This window comes from Zootoca vivipara, chromosome 1 (assembly GCF_963506605.1).
Source record: "Zootoca vivipara chromosome 1, rZooViv1.1, whole genome shotgun sequence".
In the NCBI taxonomy this organism is placed as follows: domain Eukaryota; kingdom Metazoa; phylum Chordata; class Lepidosauria; order Squamata; family Lacertidae; genus Zootoca; species Zootoca vivipara.
This window is the reverse complement of record NC_083276.1, coordinates 114,073,318-114,101,241: the sequence shown is the minus strand read 5'-3', so window position 1 is coordinate 114,101,241 and position 27,924 is coordinate 114,073,318. Positions and strand designations below refer to the sequence as shown.

The following is a 27,924-nucleotide window of genomic DNA, read 5'->3' as shown; positions in this document are numbered from 1 at the left end:
ATTTACATCCAGGATTTCCTTCAAGGAGCTCAAGGCAGCATATATGGTTCCTCCCGTATTTTATCCCCGCAACAACCCTGTGAGGTAGATTAGGTTTAGTAGAACCTGACTGGCCCAAGATTACTCATTGAACTGCATGGCTGAATGGGAATATGAAGTTGGGTCTCCTAGACCCAGGCCACATTCACATCATGCATTTGAAGTGCTCTGATACCATTTTAAGGAGTCATGGCTTACCCCCCAAAGAATTCTGGGAACTGTAGTTTGTTAAGGGTGCTGAGAATTGTTAGGAGACTTCTATTCCCCTCACAGAACTGCAGAGCGGTTTAACAATTAATCATTTTTCACAGGGAACTCTGGAGGTTGTAACTTTGGGAGGGGAATCGAGGTGCCCTAAAAACTCTCAGAACCCTTAACTAACTACAGGTCTCAGAATTATTTGGGGGAAGCCATCTTAGTGCTTTTAATTCATGATGCGAATATGGCCCTATCCACCACACTGCACGAGCTGCCTTGTTTTAGTTATTTCCACACATAGTGTTGTTCACCAAACAAACCTAGCAACCCATTTCTCTTGCTTTTCTGTGAAACAATTGGTTATTACCTTGCTTGGATTTAAAAATGACATACTTTATAAAAAGTGCAGGGCACAGACCCAAGTGTCAGATCTCTTCCTCTCTCTATATATATCTTACACACAAATCCACATGACCAGTGCTAAATATAAATTTTTCCACATGAATCAACTGAAGGGAGCTCAGATGTTTCAAAAACCCATTAGATTTCCATTTACCCAAGGTCTAGTTGGCAAGTTTTTTTTTTTTAATGTCCTCTGTTCGCCATAAATACCTGAAAGCCTTTCCTTTCTATCTCTTCAATAAGCTCTTGAGTGCAGCTCAGTGAGCTAAATTTATTATTTCACTCTTTCGTTGTGATATGCCAAACCTTTAAAGGTGCAGCTATTTTGAATATTGTACCTGATTTTTAAATTCGTGCTATAACAAGAGGATGCGTGCATCTTGAAATAACAAACTTTATTTTAGAGCAGGGTTTCCCGAATTTGGGTCTCCAGCTGTTGTTGACTACAACTCTTGCCACCCCTAGCTAGCAGGACCATTGGTCAGGGATGATGCTAATTGTATTCCAAAAACAGCTGGAGAAACCCCGTTTACGACCTTTGTGGCAGGTTTCTTTGGTGGTATATTTATACATTATGAATACAATCCCACATATTTTTATGGACTTGAGTAAACACAATGCAGCATTTTCCTATATACTTGCAGGGCATTGCGACCACAGTATAGTTGGCATTCGATAGGGCAGAGAGTTTGCATGGATCATGGAAAACAACACTCTGTTTCATAGAATCCTAGAATTGTAGACTAGGAAGGGACCACAAGGGTCATCTAGTCCAACCCCCTGCAGTGCAGGGATCTTCTGCCCAAGGTGGGGCTTGAACCCACAACCCTGGGATTAAGAGCCTCATCTCATGATGTACCATAATTCCCATGGAACATTCTGCACCAAATTAAAAGGAAATGCCTCTTAAGCTGATGAGGGCAGCCTAGCTGCCACTTGAGGAAGTGGCGAAACTTTCTTTTATTTTGAAGAGAGAGGAAAGGAGAGGCTCTCAGCCATCTTGTCATTAATGGCTAGCTACCCCAACACCCAGGAGTTCTGAGAATTTGCCCACCTTCGGGAGTTGTTTTTGCACATACACCTGCCCCAGAAAAACAACAACACAACCCACTACTTTTGGAGCTGAGGAATAAAGTTGCTGGTTTTGGGGATCTGGAGAGATTAATTTTTCAGCCAACTCTGATTGTCTGTTGGATTGGCTACCAATGCTAGTTCCCCATAGCATCTCATAGGAAGGGTTTAAAACTATCCTCTCCTAACTGCCACTACAGTGGTAAATCTGGTTACGAATGCTTCGGGTTACGAACGCTTCCGGTTATGAACTCCACTAACCTGGAAGTAGCTGCTCCTGGTTCCAAACTTTGCCCCAGGATGCAAACGGAAATCACATGCCATGCCAGAGGCACGCGCGCAGCGGGAGGCCCCATTAGCGAAAGCGCGCCTCAGGATAAGAACGGTTTCAGCTTAAGAACGGACCTCCGGAATGAATTAAATTCGTAACAAGAGGTGCCACTGTAGTTCTTAGCAGATTCATGTATGCCATATTCCTTCAATAAAGAAATGAACTGTTTGATTCCACTTGCTGGTATCTTCTTCTTCTTTTCCCTAGTCTTCAGCAAATTATTGGGTTTTCCCCCCTCTTAAGTGTTAATCTTCACTTCAATGCAGATTTGATTAAAATCCATAATATTTCTTTGATAGTGTGATAGCTCCAGTGTTGTTTTCCTTTCCTTTTTCTTCTGGTGTTTGGCACACCAGTGGATGCTACTTAAAGAGTTTAGTCAGGTCGAAAAAGTGGCTTACCTTTTCAACAATGGGGAAGAAGAAGAAGAAGAAGAAGAAGAAGAAGAAGAAGAAGAAGAAGAAGAAGAAGAAGAAGAATTTATTACTTATACCCCAGCCATCTGGCCGGGCCTCTCTAGCTACTCTGGGCGGCTTCCAACAGGATATTAAAAACACAATAAAAGATCAAACATGAAAAACTTCCCTAAACAGGTCTGCCTTCAGATGTCTTCTAAAACTCATTTAGTTGTTGATTTCCTTGACATCTGAAGAGAGGGCGTTCCACAGGGCGGGCGCCGCTGCTGAGAAGGCCCTCTGCCTGGTTCCCTTCATGTCATCTTGGGATCAAAGCCAGAGTGTTTAGGACTAACCTCCTTTTTTAAATTGCCACAGAAAGACCATACTTTCTTATTCCAGGATGAAACACAGTTTTGTTGCTCAATGTGTAAGTTCCAAAGTGCGTTATGAATGTAAGGCAGATGGCCACATTGAATGGTAACAACCATATCTGTGGCATTTGTATGTGGAAAAGATGAAGATGCTATGGTCACCATACATACCATGCTTTCTACATGTTATTTAAATGATGTTTGCTATATGTCTGCAACTCTGCATATATTTCTAAACAAAGCTGTGGTGGTGTGCGTAAAGGGTAGGGAAAGCTGATTGTGAACAATTTCTGCGGCACAGTAAATTTGCACTTGAGAAACCAGGCAAGAGAGAACCGATACCATGTAAGGAGAGATTGTGTTCTGCCATTCGTGAAAGTACTAGCTGGAAATCTTGCAGAGCAGAACGGAAATTGCCTCTGCCATAGAATTGCAATTGTTTTCACCGAAACTTCTCCTTTAGAAAATATTTTATTGGCACCTCGTTGAAAAAACAATCCAGCAAGCTTCTGATATTTCTCAGTGGATTTGCATCTTTATTTTTTCATATAAACCAGGGATCCCCAAATTAAGGCCCGGAGGCCAGATGCGGCCCAATTGCCTTCTCAATCTGGCCCACGGACGGTCCGGGAATCAGCATGTTTTTACATGAGTAGAATGTGTCCTTTTATTTAAAATGCATCTCTGGGTTATTTGTGGGGCATAGGAATTCATTCATTATTATTTTTTCAAAATATAGTCCGCCCCCCCCCCATAAGGTCTGAGGGACAGTAGACCGGACCCCTGCTGAAAAAGTTTGCTGACCCCTGATATAAACAATTTGCTTCAGTTTGGTAGATAAGACCTAAGAGATTACTAGGTAAATTCAGATATAACATAGAGTGGGCGGAATCCCTCCACCTCTCAGCAGGTAAAGGGAGCTAGTGGCACTGTGGTCTAAACCACTGAGTCTCTTGGGCTTGCCAATCGGAAGGTCAGCGGTTCGAATCCGCACAATGGGGTGAGCTCCGGTTGCTTTGTCCCAGCTCCTGTCAACCTAGCAGATCGAAACCATGCCAGTGCAAGGATAAATAGGTACCTCTGTGGCAGGAAGGTAAAAGGTATTTCCGTGCGCTCTGGCCCTTGTCACGGTCCTCCGTGCGCTAGGAGCGGTTTAGTCATGCTGGCCACATGACCCGGAAAAGCTGTCTGTGGACAAACCCCGGCTCCCTCGGCTTGAAAGCGAAATGAGTGCCGCACCCCATAGTCGCCTTTGACTGGACTTAACCGTCTAAGGGTCCTTTGCCTCTCTCTCTATATGATAAATAAATATTTAATTGTAAGCATATACAATCTCTTCATCTTCTTTTCCTTCTTGTTAAAGGTCTGGCTTGGATGCCTTTTGAATTCCTCTTACCCTTGCATATAATGAACACTCTGTGAAATAGAAAAAATGCTGAAAATAGTTTGGCTCCCTCCCTGTATGGAAGACTGAAAGGAGATTGATTGTCAAAGGAGATCACCAGAACCTAGCTGCAGCAATGAGTTCAGAGGAGAAAGGTGCATCTCCTGCTCACAAAACCTCTACACCATCTCATAAAAGTGCCTCTTCTTCTTCATCCTCCCAGCGGGACAGCAGGCAGGTAAGTGAAATAATGCTATACTATTCACATTTAAGATGCCATTTCACTATAATTTCTTCATCGCGACAGCAACACTTGGAGGTCAACATACAAAAGCTTTCTTTCTAACATCAATAAAAATCCCCTACGGACCCTGTAATCACCTGCTTTCTGCTGCTGCTTAAGAAAAGAGAAATATGCCAGGAATTCGGCGAATAAGGTGAATGCCAGGTGTGCTCCTGTACATAGGAAAGTCTGTTTACACCTACTATTAGAGCAGAACTAGATGTAATGGCTGGGGTTCAACTAATGAGTCCTGGCAGCGGAAGACCCTGTGCAGCCCTTGTGCCCCCCAAAGTGGCTCCGAGAGGGATTGGGAGAATTGCACGCTGGTTGGGGGGCAGGGAAGGGGATGGTGAAATTCTTGCACTGATGGAATGATCAGAAAACTGCCGCATTGAATTCTTCCCTATGTTGGCAACACATGACCACATCCAAGTGTTTGCCAACAAGTGGAGGATGAGGAGACTCTTTGGAGAGCAGCAAAAAGAAAGAGAAGGCTCGACTTGTCTACTGATTTCCCTTTGCAAATTCACCTTGCCCATGACTTCCCCCAGCAGCTACATTCATCTGGGGTTTTTATCTCTTTAACGAGGGTGGAATTCGCAGCCCCAATGGGGAACAGGGATAAATAAATCATTGGGAGGGCAGAAGACCTGGGCAGGTGCGCCTTAATGCCCACGGGTGACTTGCTGATGATCCCAGAGTTAACTTTATTGTAGGACTGAACTGCTGAGTGTGTGCATGCGTGTGCATAAGTGGTTGCCTGCTCCAAGACAATAAATTCAAAATATATTTTCCACGCTAAGGAACGTTGCAAGAAGCAACTTTCCCATTAATTTAACACTTGACTTCGTTATGTACTTTCCCCTCCTATATTTCCCCTTCTGTTTGCAAATTACAAGGAAGGAAATTCTCCTTTCTTGTAATTTTAAGTCTCATATTATTTGCTGAACGTAATTTCCTCCTACAGAAACTGGGGGGGGGGGGAGAGATTAGCGACAGAATACATGCCTCTTCATTGCGACTGTTTCAACCGTACTGCTTGACTAGCCGCAAGACCGTTGCGGATTGGGCAATCACAATGAAACAGGAAGCTGGGTGGGAGCAAAGGACGCTTCGCTCCCATCTCCTTGGTCAGAAGGAGGATGAGAGATGTCTGCTTATTAAACCTGCTTCCTCAAATGAGGAAGAGTGGCTTATCTCCAGCCCTTTGTTGTCTCATGCAGGATGGGAGATAAGCTCCCAATTCTTCCCTAAAAGAAAGGGCAGCTGAATGTAAAGGTATTAGATGAAACAGTGCAGCTAAACTCAACTCTCTTATGACATTTCTGGGTTTTTAAAAATTGTTTGAGCGAATTCCTACCTCACCTTCCTATCCAAAGATAGATTAAAATTACTAATCTTAGAGCAAGACACATGTGGTACTGCTGACATTCACTTGAACGTAAGGTGGTATTAAAGTGTAAAATACAGAAGGGTAGAAATTTCTGAACTATAAGAGTCAGCGGAGGAAAATTTGGTAAGTTGTTTCAAGGAATGGGGTGTTCTTCTATGAACTATGCCAGCCATTGGTCTCTGGTTTGTATGCAGAAAATATACCTTCTATGGTTTAGAATTGACTCCTCTTCTTTTTGTTTTAGAGTGGCCATGTGTTAGAGCGGAATTTTTCTTCTGGAAGCACAGATCCGGTACTTGGCAAACAGTTGCTAGAAAATGAACCAGTAGCTGTATCTAAAGTAAGTTAAGTTCACGGTGTCTGCACTAGAATTTGCTGTGCAAAACTTTTTCAATACATTGGCTTGTTTCGTTGAGTTTGTTTATATAACTAATCATTGTAAATTTTGTAAATACTGATCACATATGTGGAAGGAAGACCGTTAGCTTTCAGTCAATTCTCGATTTTTTCATCGATCACTTTCAGTTTTTTAATCCTTGATTTTATTTTGAAGTATGTAACAATAAAAGGTTTGTCATATGTAACAATTAAAAGAATGAAGGATGGTTTAGGCACAGTACCTATGTTATGATATGGCTGTTGCCAAAACTCCAAATGGCACTATTCCCATGGACTGGCTCTCTGGTCTTCAAAACTCATGGTTTGCATCCCACTAATGGGTTGGAACCTGATCCAAGGTGGGTCGCAACAGGAGCACTACCACCATGCAAATAAGTGGTAAACGATTAAGAAATGGATCCCCAAATGCATGTTTGGGTTAAAAGTGGGCCCTGCATCTGAGAAGGTTGAGGATACCTCCACAAAGAGTTTATATTCATTTATGAAATTTGTATGCCACCCTTCATCTGAAGACCACAAGACAGTTCCGGTGCTTGCAGTAATGCCCTGTGTGACTGTTGCTCAGCCACAAACTTGTGCCAGCAGCTTCTGTATGCTTCCCTACCATACATTTAAAGCACATGGCCTCCTTCACAGAATCCTGGGAACTGTAGTTTGTTAAGGGTGCTGGGAATTATAGCGCTCTCTCTCTGTGTGGGGTAAACTGCAGTTTCCAGGATTGGAGGGCGGGGAAGCAATGACTGTTAAAAGTGTTATAAATGTGCTTTAAATGAATGGTGTGAACGTGGCCAACAAACCTCATGGAAGAACTGCTTTTTAGCAGATCAGATTATGATGGCCTTTTTAAAGAAGAAAACCAAGCTTTTACCCTTTGGTTCTCGTGAGAAAAGAGTGCATCTCGGGGCTAATTTTGTCAGTGAAGCCTTTTGAGAACAGCCTAGTGACTAGCAGGCTCATGCAGAGAAGCTCTTTTAACAGTAACCCCTTTTTATTCCTTATTGTGAGCTTCTAGAAAGGGCATGCAATTTATAAAACAGCATGAGACTGGAACAGTTTATGAAAGTTGAGCCAGCCAGTCCACTCTGTCTCCATCTGATCCATGCACTCTGATTTGAAAGAGTTCCCTTTGCAGAGTTGGGGAGAATAACATCGCTGATGGGTCTTGACACAGTACTGAGTAGCTGGCCTCAGAAGTCAAGTCTCACTGAGTTCAGTGGGACTTATTTTTATAGAAATGAACATTGGATTGCAGCCTTAATGGTTTGAAGATATGGCTCGGACCAGAGGTGGATTTAGGAGAATGTGACCAATATGATTACACTGGGCTCACAGCCTTGGGGGTGCTGCAACTATGATTTAGAATGGAGTGGGGGGGCATGTTAGTGCGTGAACTCCAACTCTTGGGCTTCCTTCGTCTCAGCAGATTTACTCAGAAAGTTTCCCTGTGTCTTCACAGCAGCAGCAGTCCAGGCCTCTCTTGGTGAATTCCTGTGACAGGAATAAACACCTCACCCATGCAGTTATTCTCTAAAGTCTTTTAGACATTAGAAGTTGCACAATGCTACTGGTCTACATATAAAATAAGAAACAGAACTATATACAGATCTCTGCTCCCTTCAGCTATCTGGCCAGAGAGACAGGTTCACAGACTTTCATATATTCTGGCAGCTTCAATGACCAACCATAGCTGCCAAGTTTTCCCTTTTCTCGCGAGGAAGCCTATTCAGCATAAGGGAAAATCCCTTTAAAAAAGGGATAACTTGGCAGCTATGTGACCAACCCTTGACTGCCTCACACTCAACTGCATCTCTCCAGCAATCTGTTGCTGGGGAGAATTCTTGTTGCTAAGTTGATGTTTTAGGCGTGCCTCAAGGATGTGCTTCAAGGCCCTGTTTAAAGACTCGTTTGAAGTTTGTTTTGGCAATATACCAAGAGGGCACTGGATTTTGGCATCACACAGGGCACCAATGAAATTTGAGACCCCAAGATCTGCCGCTGCTCATCCAACACAGTGCAAGTGTTTCAGATAATATTGAACTCAACTCACATAATTTGTTGGTGTTTTTCCTCCACTCTTCTTCCTTCAGGAGCCAGACAACTGGGAAATTATAGAAGGCCTCAAAATTGGGCAGACCAATGTCCAGAAGCCAGACAAACATGAAGGATTCATGCTGAAGAAGAGGAAATGGCCTTTGAAAGGTTGGCACAAGGTAAGGCATCCTTAAACATCCTTAAACATCTATTACTATAGATTATCTATTACTATAGATTATTACTATAGATTATCTATTACTATAGATTAAAAAGCAAAGGGTCGTTATCATATGTGGCAGATTGCTATGCTCCAGAATCAGCCAATCCCTGTTTTCACACTAAAGGATTGTATTTGCATATTTATCTTATTAGCTACGTTGGCTTTAGTCTTGTTGTTGTTGTTGTTGTTGTTGTTGTTGTTACTACACAGTTGCAGTTCTTGTAGCTGAGATACCTGCTGGTATTGCTAGGAAGCTATTAAGCATTTATCTGCCTTTTCTCATACGTGCATTGTTTAGTCAGGATACTTAACTCCAGAAAACTGGGAAATTGAATTTGATGAATTCAATGGATGGCTTAAGGACCAAACTAGACATTCAATGCAACATTCTTCCAACACTGTTTTTTACATCCTCAGGAGTCTGTGGTGAGGGGAGAAACAATGAGACAATATGCTTGACCCTTTCCACCCTCACTATTGTTTCTTTCAAATCATGCCCTGCTGTTTTATGCAGGGGAAAAGCAACTGGGTAAGGGGAAATTTTGAGGAGAACAGCCAGAGAGCACAAGGTTAAACAAACTCTCTCTTTTTTGAGGGCACTGCTCCTAATTACAATCTGTCATAGTGGCTTTAAAAAGAGAGAGAGATAGCAGGGAAGGTAACAGTGGGAGCCATATGCAGGTCTTTTGTTTCCTGTTAGGTCATCTCCATTATAGTTTGGACTTCAAGGCCAGAGTTCTAGATGGGGCATGGCAGTTGGTGGTGGGTTGCCTGCTTTCCATGTTTGTAAAACATGGGTGGTCTGCTTTCTTCAGCCCAAGCGCTGCATTTCTTCATGAGCAACTTCACAGGGCAACTTGCCAGTGGTGGATGGAGTCAGAGGTGTGGGGAGAGCAGGCTTCCTCAACCTCGGTCCTCCAGATGTTTTGAGACTACAGTTCCCATCATCCCTGACAACTGGTCCTGCTAGCTAGGGATCATGGGAGTTGTAGGCCAAAAACATCTCAAGGGCTGAGGTTGAGGAAGCCTAGGGTAGAGCATATTTCAAGGACGCATTCCAGCCAGACAGAAGGACTTGAGTTGAGAGTAGAGCAGGGCTGAGGAAGAGATGACGTGTAGGCTGGGAACAGTCCTGAGAGCCAGATAAAAAGGCACAGAGTCCTGTGTTCAACTCCTGGGCCCCAGGTTCCTCAACCCTGCTGTAAGGCATACAAAGTTTAGTGGCTCAGAGGGTCGTCATATCGAGGCTGTGTAATGGAAGCAAGATGTCTTGTCAGCATGGTTTCTGCTATGTGCTCGTCATTTGGTAACCACGAGGAACAGACATTTGTCTTCATTAGATATATTATTTTACATATTCCAGATTTTATTTGACCTCTTACAAATTGTTTCCCCCCCGTAGCGCTTTTTTGTCTTGGATAACGGAATGTTGAAATATTCAAAGTCGCCAATTGATGTAAGTAATACTAGAGCGTGTTTTAAAGGTAACATTATAAAAATCCAATATTATAATTAATATTTCCTTTGATGATGATTGATGTAGAAAAAGGAGAAGAGAAGAATGTTTTGTTTGGTGAAGGACTATTTAGTTATATCTTTTAATTTTCTTTTATCTTCTGCAGCTTTTAGCGTGTAGTCTATAACAAGCAGAGATTCTAATAAATGTTAATGTAGCATATGAAATGCAGCCCTTTTTTTTTAGAATTAGCCATGGAGAAAGTGTTTATTGGGAAATCAAAGGGCAATGCATTCCTATCTTCATGATGCCCTTTCCAGAAAAGTGATGTTTTCGTTTTCTCCCCATCTAATAATAATTTCTGATGTTTCTGACCTAGTAAACAACATATTTCAATTGGGCACCATAAATTTTATTGTATGGTTTTTATCTTTTTTTAATGTTGTAAGCCGCTTTAATATATATATATTATGATTTAGTGGTATATAAATACTTAAATAAATAAATGACCTTATTTTCCCCAGCTCATTGGCAATGTTTTCTCTTCATTTTTATTTTTCAGACTCAGAAAGGAAAGGTTCACGGGAGCATAGATGTTGGCTTGTCAGTTATGTCGATTAAAAAGAAAGCTCGGAGGATAGACCTTGACACTGAAGAGCATATTTACCATTTGAAAGTAAGCAATGTCTCCCATTAGTTTTCTTTCCAATTTGAAACAGTCAGGTACTATTACTGAGCTCCCCGTTCTCACTAGGTAAAATCCCAGGACTCGTTTGATGCTTGGGTATCGAGGCTGCGCCACCACAGGTTATACCGTCAGAACGAGATTGTACGATCACCACGAGATGCCGGACTCCACATATTCCCTTCAGCGCCAACTACTGAATCTTCACCAGCTGCTAATGTTGCTGCCTTAGAGGCCAAGGTATAAAACGTCTCTGATCTGAAGATCTCCATCTTGATGTTCATAATACTTGTTTAATAATTCACCACATTTTCTAACCGTTGTCGTCCGTTAGGAAATGCGTGCCATTATTGATAGCACTAGTGAAGTGAAGAGGAATCTGAATAACCAAATACTCCCTGCTTTTGCCACTTTCTGCTGAACTGCTTGTTATTGATGTTTTATGTGGACTAGAAAAGGGGCTACCAAATTGTGGTCCCCCAGAGGACCGCAAGCTTGAGTCAGGTGGTTTGCGGCATGTCCACATTTGATATACATAATCATTTTTAATTGTATTTTTATTGCTTATTTTGTCCTGTACATTGTATTTTATTGTGTCGCAGTTTTAATTCTATGGAATGCAAATTGTATTACAATAAAATACATTAAAAGAAATAAAGGACGCAATGAAAATACAATTAAAAACAGTGAAGCACCCAGCATAGTGCATTACAATTGTTACAACAGGCAGAAAAACCAAGACCACCATCAATTTTCAAATGGTGGTGGGGAGTTTGTGAACCACTGGGCTAAGATGCTGAATTCATACATGCCTCCTTTCAAACGGGATATCATTTGTTTCTTGTCCAATGGTTTGATTTTAGCATAAGCCATTTTTCTCCTGGTATTCAGTAATACAATTTTCGAATCTTTGGGGTTTGTTTTTTTTAGGTCGCACAGAATAATTTCCCATGGCAGCCATCTATTACCTGCAGCAACAGCCTCCCCGCAACGTGTACCACTGGCCAAAGTAAAGTAGTTGCTTGGTTGCAAGACTCTGAGGAGATGGACAGGTGTGCAGAAGGTCAGTCTCTAGTCAATCTTCTTTCCTTCCATTTATAGGTACTCTGCTTCTGGCTAATAGATAGTTCCCATGTACTATTCATATTTCCCTATATGCAATTGTTGGGTGGATTTACTGTTTTTTGCTAATACGTATTTTGTGACCACTCTGTGCTTTTCAGATGAAGGGCAGCATATGAATTTAATAACTAATAAAATAAAAGGGGGGTACTATTTCAGGGCAATCTGTTGGTACTTCTGGTCACAATGAATCTTGCCTATGGTGACTTTCAGGTTACAAATGGAGGTTAACATTGTTTGGCACTAGCCTTTTTCTAAATCTATCTACGGTAGTTTGTGTCAAGGTATCTGGGAGCTATTGTTTTGTTTTGTTTTTAATGAGGGTTCCTGATTAGTTTTTAATGTTATATCTGTAGTTTTTATGGCATGCTGCGAATGGTCTAACCCAGGCACCCCCAAAACTCGTCCCTCAAGCTCTTTTGGGACTACAACTCCCATCACCCCTAGCTAACAGGACCAATGGTCAGGGATGATGGGAATTGTAGTCCAAAGGGCCGAGTTTGGGGATGACTGGTCTAGCCAGTGTTTCTCCAACTTGGGTTCCCAGCTGCTGTTTGACTACAACTCCCATCATCCCTAGGTAACAAGACCTGTGCTCGGGGCTGATGGCAGTTGTAGTGCAACAACAGCTGGGGACCCAAAGTTTGGTCTAGAATAGATAATGGACAGCCAACTTCTAGAGCCCATAGTGAAGGACATATTCCCTTGGCTAAGCCGCTCTGAGGCTGTATTCCACTAACCAACATGTCACAGCAGCTTCATGTTCCTTACAATAACACATGTTCCTTACAATACTCAGTAAGTTGACAGTTAACAGAAAATGGAGATTTAACCAACCAATATTCTGAGTGCTTTTTATCTGATGAAGATGAGTCATGGCAGAGGTATGGCTGCTTGCTGGCCATTATGGCAGTATATTGAACTGCTGATCTTTATAAAACAGCTAATCAAGATTGGGGGGGGGGAGATTGCCCAGCCCAACCAAAAACCAGTGCAATAATTAAAAGGAATTGGCAAGAAATGTGCTTTTAGCTTTCTTTTGCCTAATTATTTACATCCAGCATGTTGGGTTGTATTCAAGTAACTTTTACTCAGAGTATACCCTATGGAATTAAGGGTCGCTCTGATGGGATTTATAGTTCATTATCTGGAGCCTGGATTAAGAAGACTGAAATAGTGCAGGGATTGTATGTTGAGTCCCTCATTTAGGGCATAATTTATTATGCCTATGCAAAGCGTAGCTAAAAGTTACACACACACCCCAAACTGTGTGTTTGTGCTACTATACTGATTATCTAATCCTATTTAAGGTATGAGATACCACAGAAAAAATAAAATCTTGACCAAGGTAACTAATGTACTTTTTTTTAATATGATTTGTGTCAGACCTTACGCACTGCCAGTCAAACCTTGTGGAACTCAGTAAAATTCTTCAAAACTTAGAAATACTTCAGAGGACTCAGTCAGCTCCAAATTTCACGGATATGCAGGTAAGTAAGTTTTGAAATCCAAATTTTAAAAAATAATGATGTGTTTTGTTATAGAAAACATGGTTCCTAGAGGAAACCAGTTGTCAGCCTGCATAGTATTGTCAAGTTTAGAAACTCTATATTCAATTATGAAATATCCAAGCATGGGCAGAATAACTTGTTGCTATAATCCAGTTCTGTGAGGACTGTAAATACTGCAACCATTACAAATTTCCATAACCTTTGTTCTATAAGATACTTTGTTCCAGTAATTTAATATTCAGTTATTTGTTTTTGTTTCACATTAATGAGTGTCCTATGGAAGCAAGGATCCTTTCACTGAATTTAGGCAGAAAAGTCTAAAGTAAATGACTTTAGAATTGCATTCCAAAGTTAGTTTGCTTTTAAATTTGTTTTAAAATAACACATTGTTTGCTTTTTTATGGAGATCCTGGGTTAGCATTCTTACCATATTTTTATTTGCTGAAAACTAACACCAAGATTCTTGTTACTAACTTTCCCAGTATCGTCTTTGTTGGTTGGTTGTATGAGCTTTTAACACAATGCTTTGTTGCTTTTAACTATATAGGCTAATTGTGTAGATAAGAAAGACAAGCGTGTCACAAGAAGATGGAGAACAAAAAGTGTCAGCAAAGATGCTAAAATACAGCTTCAGGTACTGAGTTCATGTTTTCAAATTTCACCACAGTTTTCTTGAAAGTTTTTTCTTGAAATATTTTCTGGAAGAAGAAACCAGTGATTTAACAAAATGGTACACATGACAAATGAAGCTTTTTGTAGGTAATGTAGCACCTACCTTCTGTGCTGTTCTTTACATTTTTTCTGTGTCATTGGTAGTAATGTCTGTTTTCTGAAGTGCTAACTAGATGCAGAGCGTTTTGTGTAACAAACTTCATTTCTTGTTTGCAGTGGAGGGTCCATGTTTGTTGAATTAAGTGTTCAATTTTACCAGGCTTTATTCTTTTAAATGTCAGCCAGTTTCTTTCTTTCTCTCTCTCTCTCTTCCTATGTAAACCCCCCCCCCCTTTTCTCTGGGCTGTAATGAAAGAGTGACTCATTGAGATGAAATTTCCAGAGAATGTTCCAAAATCTCAGAAACTCTAAAGCAACGGTGGGGAACCTGCCACCCTCCATATGTTACCGGAGTACAATTTCCATCCTCCAACAAAATCCCCACCTCATGTCTAAAGCCCCAGAAGCTGGTCAGTCTGCCTTCTGACCACCCTTCCTTTTCAAATATTTTTTCTCTCATAGAGGCTTTAATCCAGAGGTGTGTACAAATGACCCACAAACTCCTGGATTGCTTTAGAAGTTTTGACACAAAGTTTTGCACAGGCAGACAGTAGTCGGGTTCATTGCTTTCCAATGCAACCAGAAAATATAAGAACTCAAGAGGTTATAAGAGAAGAGGTGCTGCAACATTTTAAAACTGAATTTTCCATGTTGTAAAGTTTGCAACTCTTGGTATGTTTATTTATAATTTAGTACCATTTTTTTTAAAAAGAGAATTTGTAGTTTCCATTAGTTCTTACTAGATCCTTGTGAGATTCACATGCTGCTAGAGTCTTAAAATATTCTCTCTCTCTCTCTCTCTTAAAGAAGGAACACTGATAATTTGAAGGAAATGCAGATTGGTCAGAAAAGCTTGCATCCTAATTTAAATTTCCTTATCTCTGCTCCAAGTCCTGTGTCAGGGGTCAGCAAACTTTTTTAGCAGGGGGCCAGTCCACTGTCCCTCAGACCTTGTGGGGGGCCAGACTATATTTTGAAAAAAAAAAATGAACGAATTCCTATGCCCCACAAATAACCCAGAGATGCATTTTAAATGAAAGGACACATTCTACTCATGTAAAAACACCAGGCAGGCCCCACAAATAACCCAGAGATGCGTTTTAAATAAAAGGACACATTCTAATCATGTAAAAACATGCTTATTCATGGACCGTCCGCGGGGTGGATTTAGAAGGTGACTGGGCCGTATCCGGCCCCCGGGCCTTAGTTTGGGGACCCTGTCCTATGTTAACAGCTTCACGGGACCATTCTGACTTGCTAATGCTTGTTTTCATGTTGAATGAAATTAATTTGAAGGCCTGTTTAGCCTTAAAGAGAGGGAGGGAAGCAGAGGCCTTGGAAAGCCATGTGAAAAAACACCATATTGGTATATTCAGCCTGTGAACACATTGCTCTCTGTTTCACGTGGTGTTCTGTTTCTCATGTATGGCTCACAAGAACCGAAAGAGAAGCTCCTGGTTATGATTGAGAGCCTAGTTAAACTGAACCTCTTAACCCAGGAGAGAGTGAATGAGTCTGTGGCTCTTGCATGCTCTCGCCTCTTCTTCCTGCCCTGTTCTTGGACAAAAAGGACTACCTCATCCTGCACATTATCAGCTTTACCTGTACCTGGGATATCCCAGAACTCCTATCTGTTCACTTCTTTTAATTGAGGGACAACTTGACAAAGTAAAAAGCTAGGAGGATCTTTGCATGCCTAAGATTTGCTCCCTCCTCCTGGACTGAGAAAAGAATATCTCATACAAAGCCCTGAGCAAGCCTGAAATAGGGAACGTTTTCAGAGCTTACCAGCAGAGGTGGGAGTTGTGGTACATACTTTGTCCCCTATCTTCAGTTGCCCGTGGATATACATAGTTGTGTGGTTGCCTTCAAGAAAACCACTCAAAATGTTTTGGGTTTTTTTAAAAAAAAGTTGGTTGGGGAGATGAAGGAAGCAGTGGTGTGTCCACTCTTAAAGAAAACTTCATTAGATCCTTTAGATCAGGCATGTCAAACCTGCGGCCCTCCAGATGTTTTGGCCTACAACTCCCATGATCCCTAGCTAGCAGGACCAGTGGTTGGGGAAGATGGGAATTGTAGTCCAAAACATCTGGAGGGCCGCAGGTTTGACATGCCTGCTTTAGATCTATTCAATTACTGCCAAGTTTCGAATCTTCCGTATCTGGGTAAGGTAATTGAGAGAGCGGTTGCTGAACAGGTTGGCAGGTTTCTGGAGGAAACATCGGTTTTAGATCCATTTCAGTCCGTTTTCCGTCCTGGTTTTGGGACCAAGGCGGTTCTGGTCACCCTAACAGATGATCTCCGTAGACAACTGGATGGAGGCGGGTCAGGACTGCTGATTCTCTTAGATTTGTCAGCAGCCTTTGACATGGTCGATCATGATCTTCTGGACCACCGCCTCACCGACGTGGGGATACAGGGCATAGTCCGACAATGGCTGTGCTCTTTTATCTCTGGTCGGGGACAGAGGGTGGCGCTAGGGAGGGAGATGTTGTTGCGCCATTCCTTGGTGTGTGGAGTGCCGCAGGGCGCAATCCTCTCCCCGATGCTTTTTAACATCTTTATGCATCCCCTTGCCCAGATTGTCTGGAGCTTTGGGCTGGGTTGTCACCAATATGCTGATGGCACTCAGCTCTGTCTGCTGATGGATGGCCACACTGACTCGGCTCCGGACACACTGACCAGATGCTTGGAAGCAGTGCTGTCAACTTTCCCTTTTTTTGTGGGAAATTCCCTTATTCAGCGCCCTTACTTTCATATCCGACAGTTGACAGCCCAATAGGATTCCTCATTCCCAAATCTGAGGGTTGACAGCTACGCTTGGAAGCTGTGGCTGGATGGTTTCATGGTAGCCAATTGAAACTAAATCCTTCGAGGACAGAGGTCCTCTGCCTGGGTCGGAATGGCATGGGGATGAGGGACCAACTCCCTTCTCTTGCGGGGGTCCAATTAGTGCCAATGCCTTCCGTTAAAAGTTTGGGTGTAATCCTTGACACCTCCCTTTCCATGGAGGCGCAGGTTACAGCAACAGCCAAGGCGACATTTTTCCACCTTCACCACATCAAGCAGTTGGTCCCTTTCCTTTCCCGCCCCGATCTGGCCACAGTGATCCATGCGACCGTCACCTCCAGGCTTGACTACTGTAATTCGCTCTACGCGGGGCTGCCCTTGAAACTGTCTCAGAAACTCCAGCAGGTGCAGAATGCTGCAGCAAGGCTCCTCCCGGGGTCCCTTCCAAGGGAGCATATTTACCCAGTGCTTTACCAGTTGCACTGGCTCCCGGTGGAGTATATGGTCAGGTTTAAGATGCTGGTTTTGACCTTTAAAGCCCTTTGTGGCTTAGGGCCCTAGTATTTACGGGACCGCCTCTCCTGGTATGCCCCGCAGAGGACCTTAAAGTCTATGAATAACCATAGTTTGGAGGTCCCGGAAGTCAGACTATCCTCCACCAGGGCCAGGGCCTTTCAGTGATGGCTCCGACCTGGTGGAATGCTCTGTCCCCTGAGACTAGGGCCCTACAGGATTTAACCTCCTTCCGCAGGGCCTGTAAGACAGAGTTATTCTGCCTGGCCTTCAATTTAAATTTAGCCTGATCTTTTATTCCCCTTCTCTTCCCTCCCCCTTCCCTTTTCATGAAGATTGCTTTTATACTGTATTTTATGCTGTTTTTATGTTGTATTGTAATTAAGTGTTTTAAATTTGTGGTTAGCCACTCTGAGCCCAGTTTCTGAACCGGGAAGGGCGGGGTATAAATTAAATTTATTATTATTATTATTATTATTATTATTATTATTATTATTATTCCCTTGCAAAACTGCTTACTCTAGAGTGCCACTTGGATTTTTAATGGCATGTTGAAGGACTGTTATAAATCACTCACTTCTTTTCGAAGGTACAGCCTGCAGACAGTGATTTAAATAAGTGCTTGTCTGCCATCCTTGACATTGCTTTAGGGATAATGCAGAATATGTTGGAATGAATGAATAGGTTGATCATTCAAGAAAACAATAGCAACTCAGAAGTAAAGAGTTGAATGTTGAACGGCCGGTCTGGGTGAAACTTGTAGCATGAAATCCAAAACAGATTGCAATCTCAGGTGGCATAAAGTTTTATGCAGAGAAATACTTAGTTCCCAAACACCTTTAGTTAGCTTACGTCTAGTAGACGTCCATGCTGAGAGAACAACATTCTGGGTGATTTCCGCTACATTGTGTAATGTAATTGAACCGTATCCATATTTGGGATTTTTGTCGTCTTTTCACCCCATAGCCTCCTGTTGTTGTTGGGTTTTTTTGCATGCCAAATAACACGCATACATTATGGACATGCAGTTGTAGTTCACAACTATCAAATGCCACCAGGAACTTTTTAGTAGCCAATTTTTCTTAATGTATCTTGCACGTGTGTGAATAAGAAAAGCATAGGCCCTAAATTCAACACAAAGTGATTTCAATGGCCTTAAGCAACCATCGCTTTGTGCTGGATTTAGACCACACTATTTGATGCCAAAAAGTTTATGCTTCTTCCTATTAGGACTACTGTATTTAGACCAATGACTTTCCACATGTTTGCAAAAGAAGAATTGTCACATTATAGCAGCTGGGTAAGTGGTGCTGCAGTGGTTTCTTCAGTGTCTTAATTGTCAGTCAGTCTGTGATGAACTGAGTTAGAAACCTACTCTGTGCAGCTTATCATGGGCTAACTGGGGATGAGGTACACATAGCGGAGCAACTTGGTGACTCCCCTTTCCTCAATTCTTCTTCAATTGCACTGCAGATTGGCCCTTTGTAGAAGTAAAAAAGTTGGAAGAACCTCCTCTTTTTCTCTGACCACCTTTCTTGAGTTGCCATCATCCTTTCCCCCTTCTTTCTGCTTCCCTGTTCTTTTCCCGTTCACTGTCAGGAAGGGACACCACTGAAAGGCCAGTTCAGTACCGCACGGCGTCGCCAGAGACTAGCAGATGCAGTGGCTACAACAGTGAGTGGATTTAACAGTCAAGGCGCATAGAAGCTTTAAAGATGGGAAGCTGCAGACATTGATGTAGATGTGCAGGTGGCGCTCATGACACTCTGGGGAGCGTGGGAAGGGTGAGGTTGGAAGGCTAAGCTGTGTCACTTCTTCTTTAAGTGTTTGTGGGCTCACAAACCATCTAACTTGTGCATATTTACAGTGCAACCAAGTAAAAAGGGGGAAACAAACATTGTACAAAATCTAGCCAGACTTAAGCACTTTCAGGTCTAAATGATTCCAGCTTAAAATGTGTATGTTTAGCTGTATGTTTAGTGTGTAACCATTTTGGACACTGCTCCCTGAGCCAAAGTCTGGTTTTTGGTTGTTTTGTTTTTGTATGCATGGTGCACTTTGCTATGTGCAAAAGAGTGAAAAGGAGTTCTCTCTGGTAGCATGTCTTCACTGTTGATTAAAAGCAGTCTTGCCGCTGCTTTTTCATGGTGTGGTTATTTTTGGAGCCTTTTCCTCAGAGAACTCTAAAAAAACAAAAAACATACCAATAACTGTGTTTAACCTGTTTGCACATGCTTTTCTCTATATGCTGAGATTAATGACCATTCAACCACTGTTGGATGGTCATTAGCATCTAGGTGTGGAGAAAGAGCGAGAAATACCCAACAAGACAATTGACCTCCCCATTTCTTGTCCTTAGCAGAGTGAAAGAGGGAGGATAGGAGCAGCCAATGAGAATTTGGGGTTTGAGGGAAATGGCTGCCCCATATCAATGGAGTATGCAAAAGGAAATGAGAGCTTTAATTAAATTATATTTGATTATTTTACTTAAGCTATCTTGGGGGACGCTTCTGGATCAAATGGTGGGGTAGAAATAATCAAACAAATAAAATATGCATAACAGGAGGCACCATGTATATAAAAAAGGATGGACTTTGGCAGAGAAATGATACACGAGAAGCCATGCTAAGTGATGTCAGAGCCTGACTTTATCCTGTTAGTATACTTATTTATACTTATTTAGAATAAAATTTATAACCAGCTTTCTGACTCCATATGGAGGTGTCCAAAATGGCTGACAGCAAATATTTTAAAAAAGAATAAAATAACAAACCAACAATAATAAAAATATCAAAGTATGACATATGCTTATACTATGCAGTATAACTAGGAAAGTGATTATATATGTTTAAGGTTCCAATGCTCATTTGAGAGTAAGTATTTTTTTTTATAAAAAAACACTCAGAGGGTCTTACTCTGTAATTCTATTAAGTGACTGTTTTAATCAAGAAAGCAGAAGAGAAGTACTGTATAGTAGTTACCAGGTCCATAAATAAATTCAGTCATGCTATATTATTTTGCATAAGTTTCATTTATGTTCCATGATCTCAAAAAGTCATATTACTGCCACACCAATTGTATTTTACTTTGTTTTTTTAAAAAACAGTTAGACTTCCAGTGGAAGGAAAATTTAAGTAAATAAATCAAAGTGTGTATTATTTGGCTTCTTTGAAGAGTTGGAATAGCAGAATGTTCCCCTAATTCGGTAGTTCAAATGAAAGTAGACATATTTACTTTGGCCTACGGTGACATGGTTGCATAAGGTTGACACAATGAATCTGAATTGTCAGGAAATGAGGATACCTGAGAGTTGGCTAGCAAGAGGCCCTTGATATTTCATTGAAATAACAAATTGCTACTCAAGCCAAATTGCATGTTGAGAGAAAATGATGTTAATATTCAAGGGATGAACACATTTATTTTAATTTACCACCCACCCTTTGCATACTATGCCAGGATAGCATTCAGATAAATGAATAAATCAGTACAATAAAATGATATAACCACCACTGCCCCAGCAACACTCAATCCATAAACCACACTGAATCATAACCAACACTTGACTTCCGGTTCACCGCGGATCGACTTCGGAAGCGCGTTTTGCATCTTCTGTGAGACGCACACTCACCAACGGGGTAAAGCGGGGGTTGTAGGGTTTCACAACCCGCAAGAAGGCTCAGGAGGGTGTCCTGAACCTGTAAGGATCAGCTGCGGTGTGGAAGGGTTCCCCCAGACCAGAACGGGAGGCTTGGGAAGGAGACCTCAGGCGCTAACAAACAGCGATCCCTCCCCCAGGTGAGAAAGCCCAATTCCGGAGCGCTCAAGCAGTAGAATCGCTGATCTAGATACCAGGTTAAAAGGTTTATGACCTTGGATATACTAAGCTTAAGCCTTGAATTAAAGCTATTATTAACATTAGTGGTCTTAAAGGATACGACAATTGAAATCTGAAAATGGAGCTTGTGAAAGCTTGTGAAATCTGAAAATGGAGGTTGAGAAAAGAAGCTGAGCTGAACAGGACACCTTTGGAAGCATTCTTTAGGTGGATAGGTAATATGGAGTGGGAGATTAAGGTGGTAACTGTAGCTTTAAGGCATCTCCTGGGTGAGCAGATAATGACACTGCATGACAAAATTGTAGTGGATCCACTTTGAGATGGGAGGGGGGAGAGCAGCCGAATAGTTGATATGGAAGGCAGTGCTGCAACTGAGAAAGGTGCAGCCATGTTGTGAATGCACTTAATACCACACATACATATGTATGTGCCGTAAAATTATAATATGTGTATATTCCAGGCCTACTGGAGCCAAGGTTTTACCCACCTCAGCTTGAAAGTATAAGGCTGAGAACAGCTTTCCTCATACACCTTCCGGTCAGGAAACAGACCAAGAATAAAACACACAGTTCTTATAGATCTTAAAGAAAGAGGGTGATACGGCCTGCCCGACCTAAAAATATATTATGAAGCAGCCTGCTTTTTGTGGATAAGAGATTGCTTTCAGCTTAAAAATAATGATCTTTTAGATTTAGAAGGGCCTGACAACCGGAGCAGATTTTGGCTGCAGTGTAGAGGATAGGATGGGGGGTGTCCAATCCTTTGGCATCATGTTGGATCTCATCTGAAAAGGGCAAAGTTACAAACTTGAAGGAAGTGGATCAGGAATTGAGATCAAAGTTTGTTTGCCAAAAAAAGGCTATTCTAAGGAATTGTTAAAGAGAGAATTTTAATTTAGTATGAAATCTAATTGTAATACAAGGATATTATATGCCTATGGTAATACTGGAAGTACCCCTGGGAAAGGAAAACACTCCTTTTGATTGTTGTTTAACCCCCAAAAAGGGGGAGGCATTCCATTTTTTCCTATCTAAATTTAACTCAGGTTCAAAGTTATTGTTTTTCATATAGCTGAATGGAAGAAATGTATTAACATAAAGTGCCAATGTTAAGAGACTGAGTAGCAGTAGAAGAGCTGCAATAAGTACAGGTATATGGGCAGAACAGGATGTATAATCTCTCAAAAATACATTTCAACTGATGAATTAAAACTTTACATTATATACTGTGCAAGTCCGGGTTCCTGAAAGAACTGGAGAAGATTGTATTCTAAGACATTCCCACTGGCTAGGGCCAATGAATCCATTGTCTGTTGAAATGTAAAGTAATATGACTTTTTATGCTGGTCCTGTTGAGAATATTTCAAAAGCATGTAATATATTTTTTAAACACCCACCGCAAGAAATTGACATTTAAATTACATGAACTGTTTGGACAACAATGTAATTTAACATTTGACTTTATATTCAAGTGCTGAATTGGGTTGCAAATTCGTTCACAAAAATGCTTGAACATTGGGCCGTGGAATGCACCTGGGGCTGAATGCATTTTGTCTTGCATGTCATCACTGAATAGTTTATATATTATTTTTAAAAAGCACTGCAGATGTGTGCATGATGCTTATATGTTTGTGTGTATTCTGTGTAATCAAAAAACAGCAATGTGAGAAAACACACACAAACAAATATACAAACATATTTCTTAGAAGGGACTGAAAAGTGAAGGTGGTATGTTTTGAAGACATGATTCAAGATTGTCTCTCTGTGCCTTGTATATACACAATGTCTTTTTGTGCAGTGTGTAGATAAATACAACAAATTAAATTGACATTCTACATTAAAAGACAGGCACCCAATGCATCTAACTTCACATTTTGTGATTTGTAGATGTACCAATGCAATATATTATATATCAATTTCCCGATGTACCAGCACTTTCATAAATCTGTTCATAGTTCTTTGGTGATGTTTAGCCATATTTCTCCAGCTTGCTGGAGAGAATAGTACTGTTTCAATCTTCTTTTAGCTGCTAATACATTCTTCATACATGTTTGGAAGGCCAGACTACAAATTTAGTAAAGTTCTCTCTCCTAAAATGCCTCCCTTCACTTTTCTGATTTCTGCTGAATAGTTCTGGAAGACACTTGAAGCTCTATTATTTAATGTCCCACCCTGAATACATGGTTGGTTGTGTTTGGCTTTACTTAGAAAGCACTGTTCCTTGTTTATGTTGCAAGCTGTAACAACAGGTTTGAATTGAAATCCTGTTCCTCAAAAATTAATGCTTATAACGCATCAACATTGATTTCAGGGAAATTAAAAAGATACCTCTTGGCAACAGTTCCACGACTCATAAATATTAAGCGCTATGGTAAAGTGAGAAAAGTCTTATGGTGCTGTGTGAGATGTTGTGTGGAAGAAAGATACAGTCCCTTGTATCTGTTGCTTTCCAATTTAGGTTCCTTTCAGCGCTACAATGTCTCCTGTTCGCCTGCATTCATCCAATCCTAACCTTTGTGCAGACATCGAATTTCAGCCTCCTCCAAGCCATGCATCTGACCCCCTGGAAAGCTCCACGGACTACCTGAAACTCCAAGAAGAGTTTTGCCTCATGGCACAGAAAGGTAATTGCAACAGCAGCATCTCAGTGGAAATAACCTTGATACAGAGTAGGCTAGCTTTAGGCCAAGGCATTGTGTGTGTTGATTATTTCATTTGTGGGAGAAACTGAAGCTAGCAAGTTGAATGTGCAGTTGCCGAAGGTTTCTCTCTTATCCTGTTAAATTTCGAAAGATCCCTTGTGTTTCACTTTTCAACTATTTCAGCTGTGCTTCTCAGACGTCCTTTACACACTGATGCAGTTGCTAGGAAGAGATTTCCTGCAGTATGAATTTTGCAAGTTTGCAAGGTGATGCCTTGCCATTTTTTCCCACCTGATCAGCACCCACTTGCTATGCCATGTTTTAAAATTCGAGCCAAAGATGTACAAGTTGTTGGCTCCTATAGTCTAAAATTTAAGACACCTCCCCCCAATTATTATTATTTGCACTAAACCCTTTGAATTATCACAGTGATCAATGATCATGTAGCATGGAGATATGCTTTAAAGAACAGAATATAAATACACTTGACCTGAGTGGCGCATCGCCCCCTTCCCCCTATTTTGCAGGGTGTGTGGAAATACCCTGAATATTTGAGACATAGCCGTAGTTGATGAGAGAAAAATAGACTAAACTGATTCTGCGAGGAACAATAGCACCATAGGCTCCACTGTGTACATAAGGACAAAACTCCAGCCATGGCTAATGGCCGTTTTTCATATGTGGTTATCCAAAGTAGGTCATATGGAAGTTCGGAAGTGATAGGCTCGGCCCTGCAAAATCTGCATCTTGTTTCTGTAGCATTGGGGATTGCACTGTGCAAAATGTTCACTGATACATATTTTTTGTAAGTTGCATGCAGAGGCCTGTGATGTCTACCAGAGACGTTTCTGTTTTCTCCCCAGTACATTCTCTTCTGAGGTCTGCCTTCAACAGCATAGCGATAGAGAAGGAGAAGCTTAAGCAGATGGTTTCAGAACATGATTTCGCTGGGCACAATACACAGATAACGTGTCTCAGGCAATCCCTCTCGCAGGTATGATCCTACATGCCTATTGGCTACGTTTTCAGGTGGTTGGTTTTGGAAATACCAGTGGTTTGTAACTGTTGTTTGCCACAGGTGGTAAATGCCATTTGTGGCATTGCTTTCCACAAATGCCAGATAACTCTCTAAAAACAAATGACAAAATCAAATGTGATGATGCTGATGAATTCCTGTCCTGATCTACCCTATACTTTCAAACATAATGGGGTTAGGGATTATGAAGAAGAAGGAAAATACAGATAAAGGCAACTTCTTCTTGTCCAGATACTAGTTATTTTTTTATTCTTCATTTATATTTTTAAAATACAAAAAACCCCAGATAGAAATAAAGCATGGGATAGTATGCAAAATTGTACACTATTAATAGCATGTTACATTTTGAATTATTTTGTTCAATACAGGGTATAATATAGGTTGAGGAGTCCAGTGCTGCATAATCACAAAGAAACTAGTCTGTGGGTGCTGGTTCTGTTAAAAAACTTTAATCAAATAAAAGATCACTTTTCACCCCACTTCAGCCTCAGTTCATCTTCAAGTATTTGTATGTTCCTTCTGTTGCATCACTTGTATGTCTATAGCTGTAAAATTGAGCCATGCAGCAGGACTAACTTTATGGTTTTGGGACCCCCTAGTAGTATTCTAATTCTCATTTCAGCAAAAATTGGATATATTAATGTTGGAGCAGCAGTATCCTGCGTGCTTGCCATCTTTGAGCTTGCCTCATCTTACAATAAAATCTACATCCACCCACCCCAGTTATGCATTATGTTCAATGAAGGAAACCGAGGCCAGTCTCATTGACCCACCCTGGTAGCTTTATCCAGCTTTGTCCATATGTATGTACACAAACACACAAGATAATTTCACCATTTTCAGATCAGCTAACCAGACAGAACTCAATTCAGTCTTTGAAGAACTGCGCTTCTACCCAGTTTGCTTTCACTATAAAGCTTCATTGAGCTAAGGATTTATGCACTAGAGTATAAATGAGAACTGCAGCATCAGATGAACTGCTTCACTTAACCAGGATAATGGTATTCTGTTGTTTAACCTCTGTTCTGTCATCTTGCTCTCAGCAGTATTCTGCTTCATACAATGTCGCCACCTTTTCTTGTTATGTCACCTGATGCCATGCTTATTCTATGGTCTCCTTGAGTTGTCCTCTTTTTCTTCGGTCTCCTTCGGTATCCAGAATAGATCTTTTTTCTCTACGTTGGGAAAAGATAGGCAGAGAACAAGTGGGGGGAGACAGCAGCTCATCGTATGTGTCATATGCTAATTCTTGAGTCCATTTGGATTCTATTCTCTTGTCTTCTGTTTTATCTGTACAAGTGCCACTTTCTTTGGAGACGGCAGCTGCCAATATATTTGTTTCTAAAGAACCAGGAACACTGTCCTGTGCAAATTAATAGCAGTATTGCCGTGTGTTTGCAAGGTTTTCGTAATGAGAATTGATTTAAAATCTTGAAATGGCCAAACCATTTCCCCCCTTTTATTCTGCTTTAGCCAAGAACTTATTGTGCAAAGCATGCATTTTTGTTTCCAGTGTAGAATCCACTGGATTCCCAAGAATTCTAGTCTTCTCTTCTTATGAGGAGCTTATTTTCTGTAGAAGAACTTAAAATCTTTGAGATTAGAAAAAGAAGCTTCCGGTTAGCAGATCAAATGTTCATTCCTTACAAGTGTGTGTGTGTGTGTGTGTGTGAGAGAGAGAGAGAGAGAGGGAGGGAGGGAGGGAGGGAGGGAGTGAGTGAGTGTGTCTTTCGCAGTCTCAACTTCTTTGCACCTCTAGTACTGCCTTCCAAAATCTCATCAGTCCTCTTCCTGCTTTCTCACTGCTGTTGCTCTATTTTTTGCTGTTGCAATACAGTACTTAAATTAGTACGGGTAGTGCTGTCTAAATTAAAGAGGTACATCTGCCGATGCTGAACGAAATTCATACCTAATGAATTAAACTTGACTGGCTTTTTAAAATAATCAAATTAAATATTAAATAATCTGAAATTTTTGCATACTTTACCTCATTTGCCGCAAACCTGCAGAGTTTTGACTTTCCGTGTTGCAGTACTTTCATTTTGACTCGGGGCAAACAAATGCAGTTTACTTGATTAATTACTTTGTTTGCTTCTTCCTGCCTGTTTGCATAAGGGTTGGTGACTATTTGCCCAATATCATTAGACAGCAGGGGATTCAGGCAGTGGCCAGTCAAAGCAGAAAGCAGATAGGAACAGGACCTTGGACAGTTCCTAGGGGTGCTGCTAAGACAGCTACAGAGATAAAGCTGTGTGTTACCCATTCAAGGAACTAGTGCCAGCTGATCAGATCTAGTGTCCTAGCTTCCACCTTTCTGCAGAATCTGGCTGAATAAGGGCTCTTGCCTTATTTTGCAGAATTTGACGTCTGCATAACTGGAGGGGAAAAAATAATATGCAGAGGAGTCATCCTCTGATTAAGACCGTGGTAGAGAACTCTGTTTTATTGCTAGGTTCTCTAGAGCAGGTATTTTCAACCTTTTCTGACCCCGGATCCACTTTTAATCCAAACATGCATCTGGGGACCCATTTCTTAACCTTTTAGTGTACATTTGTGTGCTGGTAGCGCTCTTGTGGCAAACCACCAGTTGAAGACCAATGCTCCAGAGGTTCTCTTTCTGACGAAATAGCCTGAACCTCATACCCATCTGATTCCTCCATTGCCTGCTGTAGGTTATGGCATGAGTTGGGAAGTGTAAACTATTTCTGCTCCTCTATTACGTCTTCATTTATGTCAGTAATATGGAATGATATACTATGGACAATATCAGTGGTCTAATGTTGAGATGCTAAAGCATTATAAGCATGACCCATTAACTTATCAGTATTGTTTTTGCTGTGCGAGTTGCGCAGAGTATTCAAGAGGATAGACCGGTCTTGTTGGGTGACCTTAAATAAATGTAAAGGCTGAATTGTGATTATTGAATTCAGAAGCAAATACAACAGCTTCAGTGGCGAAACATACAACCATCTGCTGTAAATGGTGCTTGTCTTCCAAATAATCAGGTTCCCCTGAAGCAAACACAACTAGGGTTTCTTCTT

General features: G+C 41.2%; 1 protein-coding gene across 8 annotated transcripts in view; it reads left to right on the top strand.

Moving 5' to 3' along the window:
• The window catches only part of OSBPL6 (oxysterol binding protein like 6), a 97,857-nt gene that overhangs the window by 41,661 nt on the left and 28,272 nt on the right, over positions 1 to 27,924 (top strand). For 4 of the 8 annotated variants that reach the window (XM_035134534.2, XM_060280773.1, XM_035134514.2 and 1 more), the window contains 12 exons: positions 4,174 to 4,432; positions 6,115 to 6,210; positions 8,357 to 8,479; positions 9,926 to 9,979; positions 10,542 to 10,655; positions 10,734 to 10,904; positions 11,595 to 11,727; positions 13,173 to 13,276; positions 13,845 to 13,931; positions 18,971 to 19,045; positions 23,664 to 23,829; positions 24,711 to 24,841. In XM_035134534.2, coding sequence (XP_034990425.1) covers positions 4,331 to 4,432; positions 6,115 to 6,210; positions 8,357 to 8,479; positions 9,926 to 9,979; positions 10,542 to 10,655; positions 10,734 to 10,904; positions 11,595 to 11,727; positions 13,173 to 13,276; positions 13,845 to 13,931; positions 18,971 to 19,045; positions 23,664 to 23,829; positions 24,711 to 24,841 — 1,356 coding nt within the window. In that variant the 5' untranslated portion in view covers positions 4,174 to 4,330. The remainder of the gene's footprint in view (positions 1 to 4,173; positions 4,433 to 6,114; positions 6,211 to 8,356; positions 8,480 to 9,925; positions 9,980 to 10,541; positions 10,656 to 10,733; positions 10,905 to 11,594; positions 11,728 to 13,172; positions 13,277 to 13,844; positions 13,932 to 18,970; positions 19,046 to 23,663; positions 23,830 to 24,710; positions 24,842 to 27,924) is intronic. The other 4 variants (XM_035134543.2, XM_035134566.2, XM_035134559.2 and 1 more) reach the window with 2 other exon arrangements.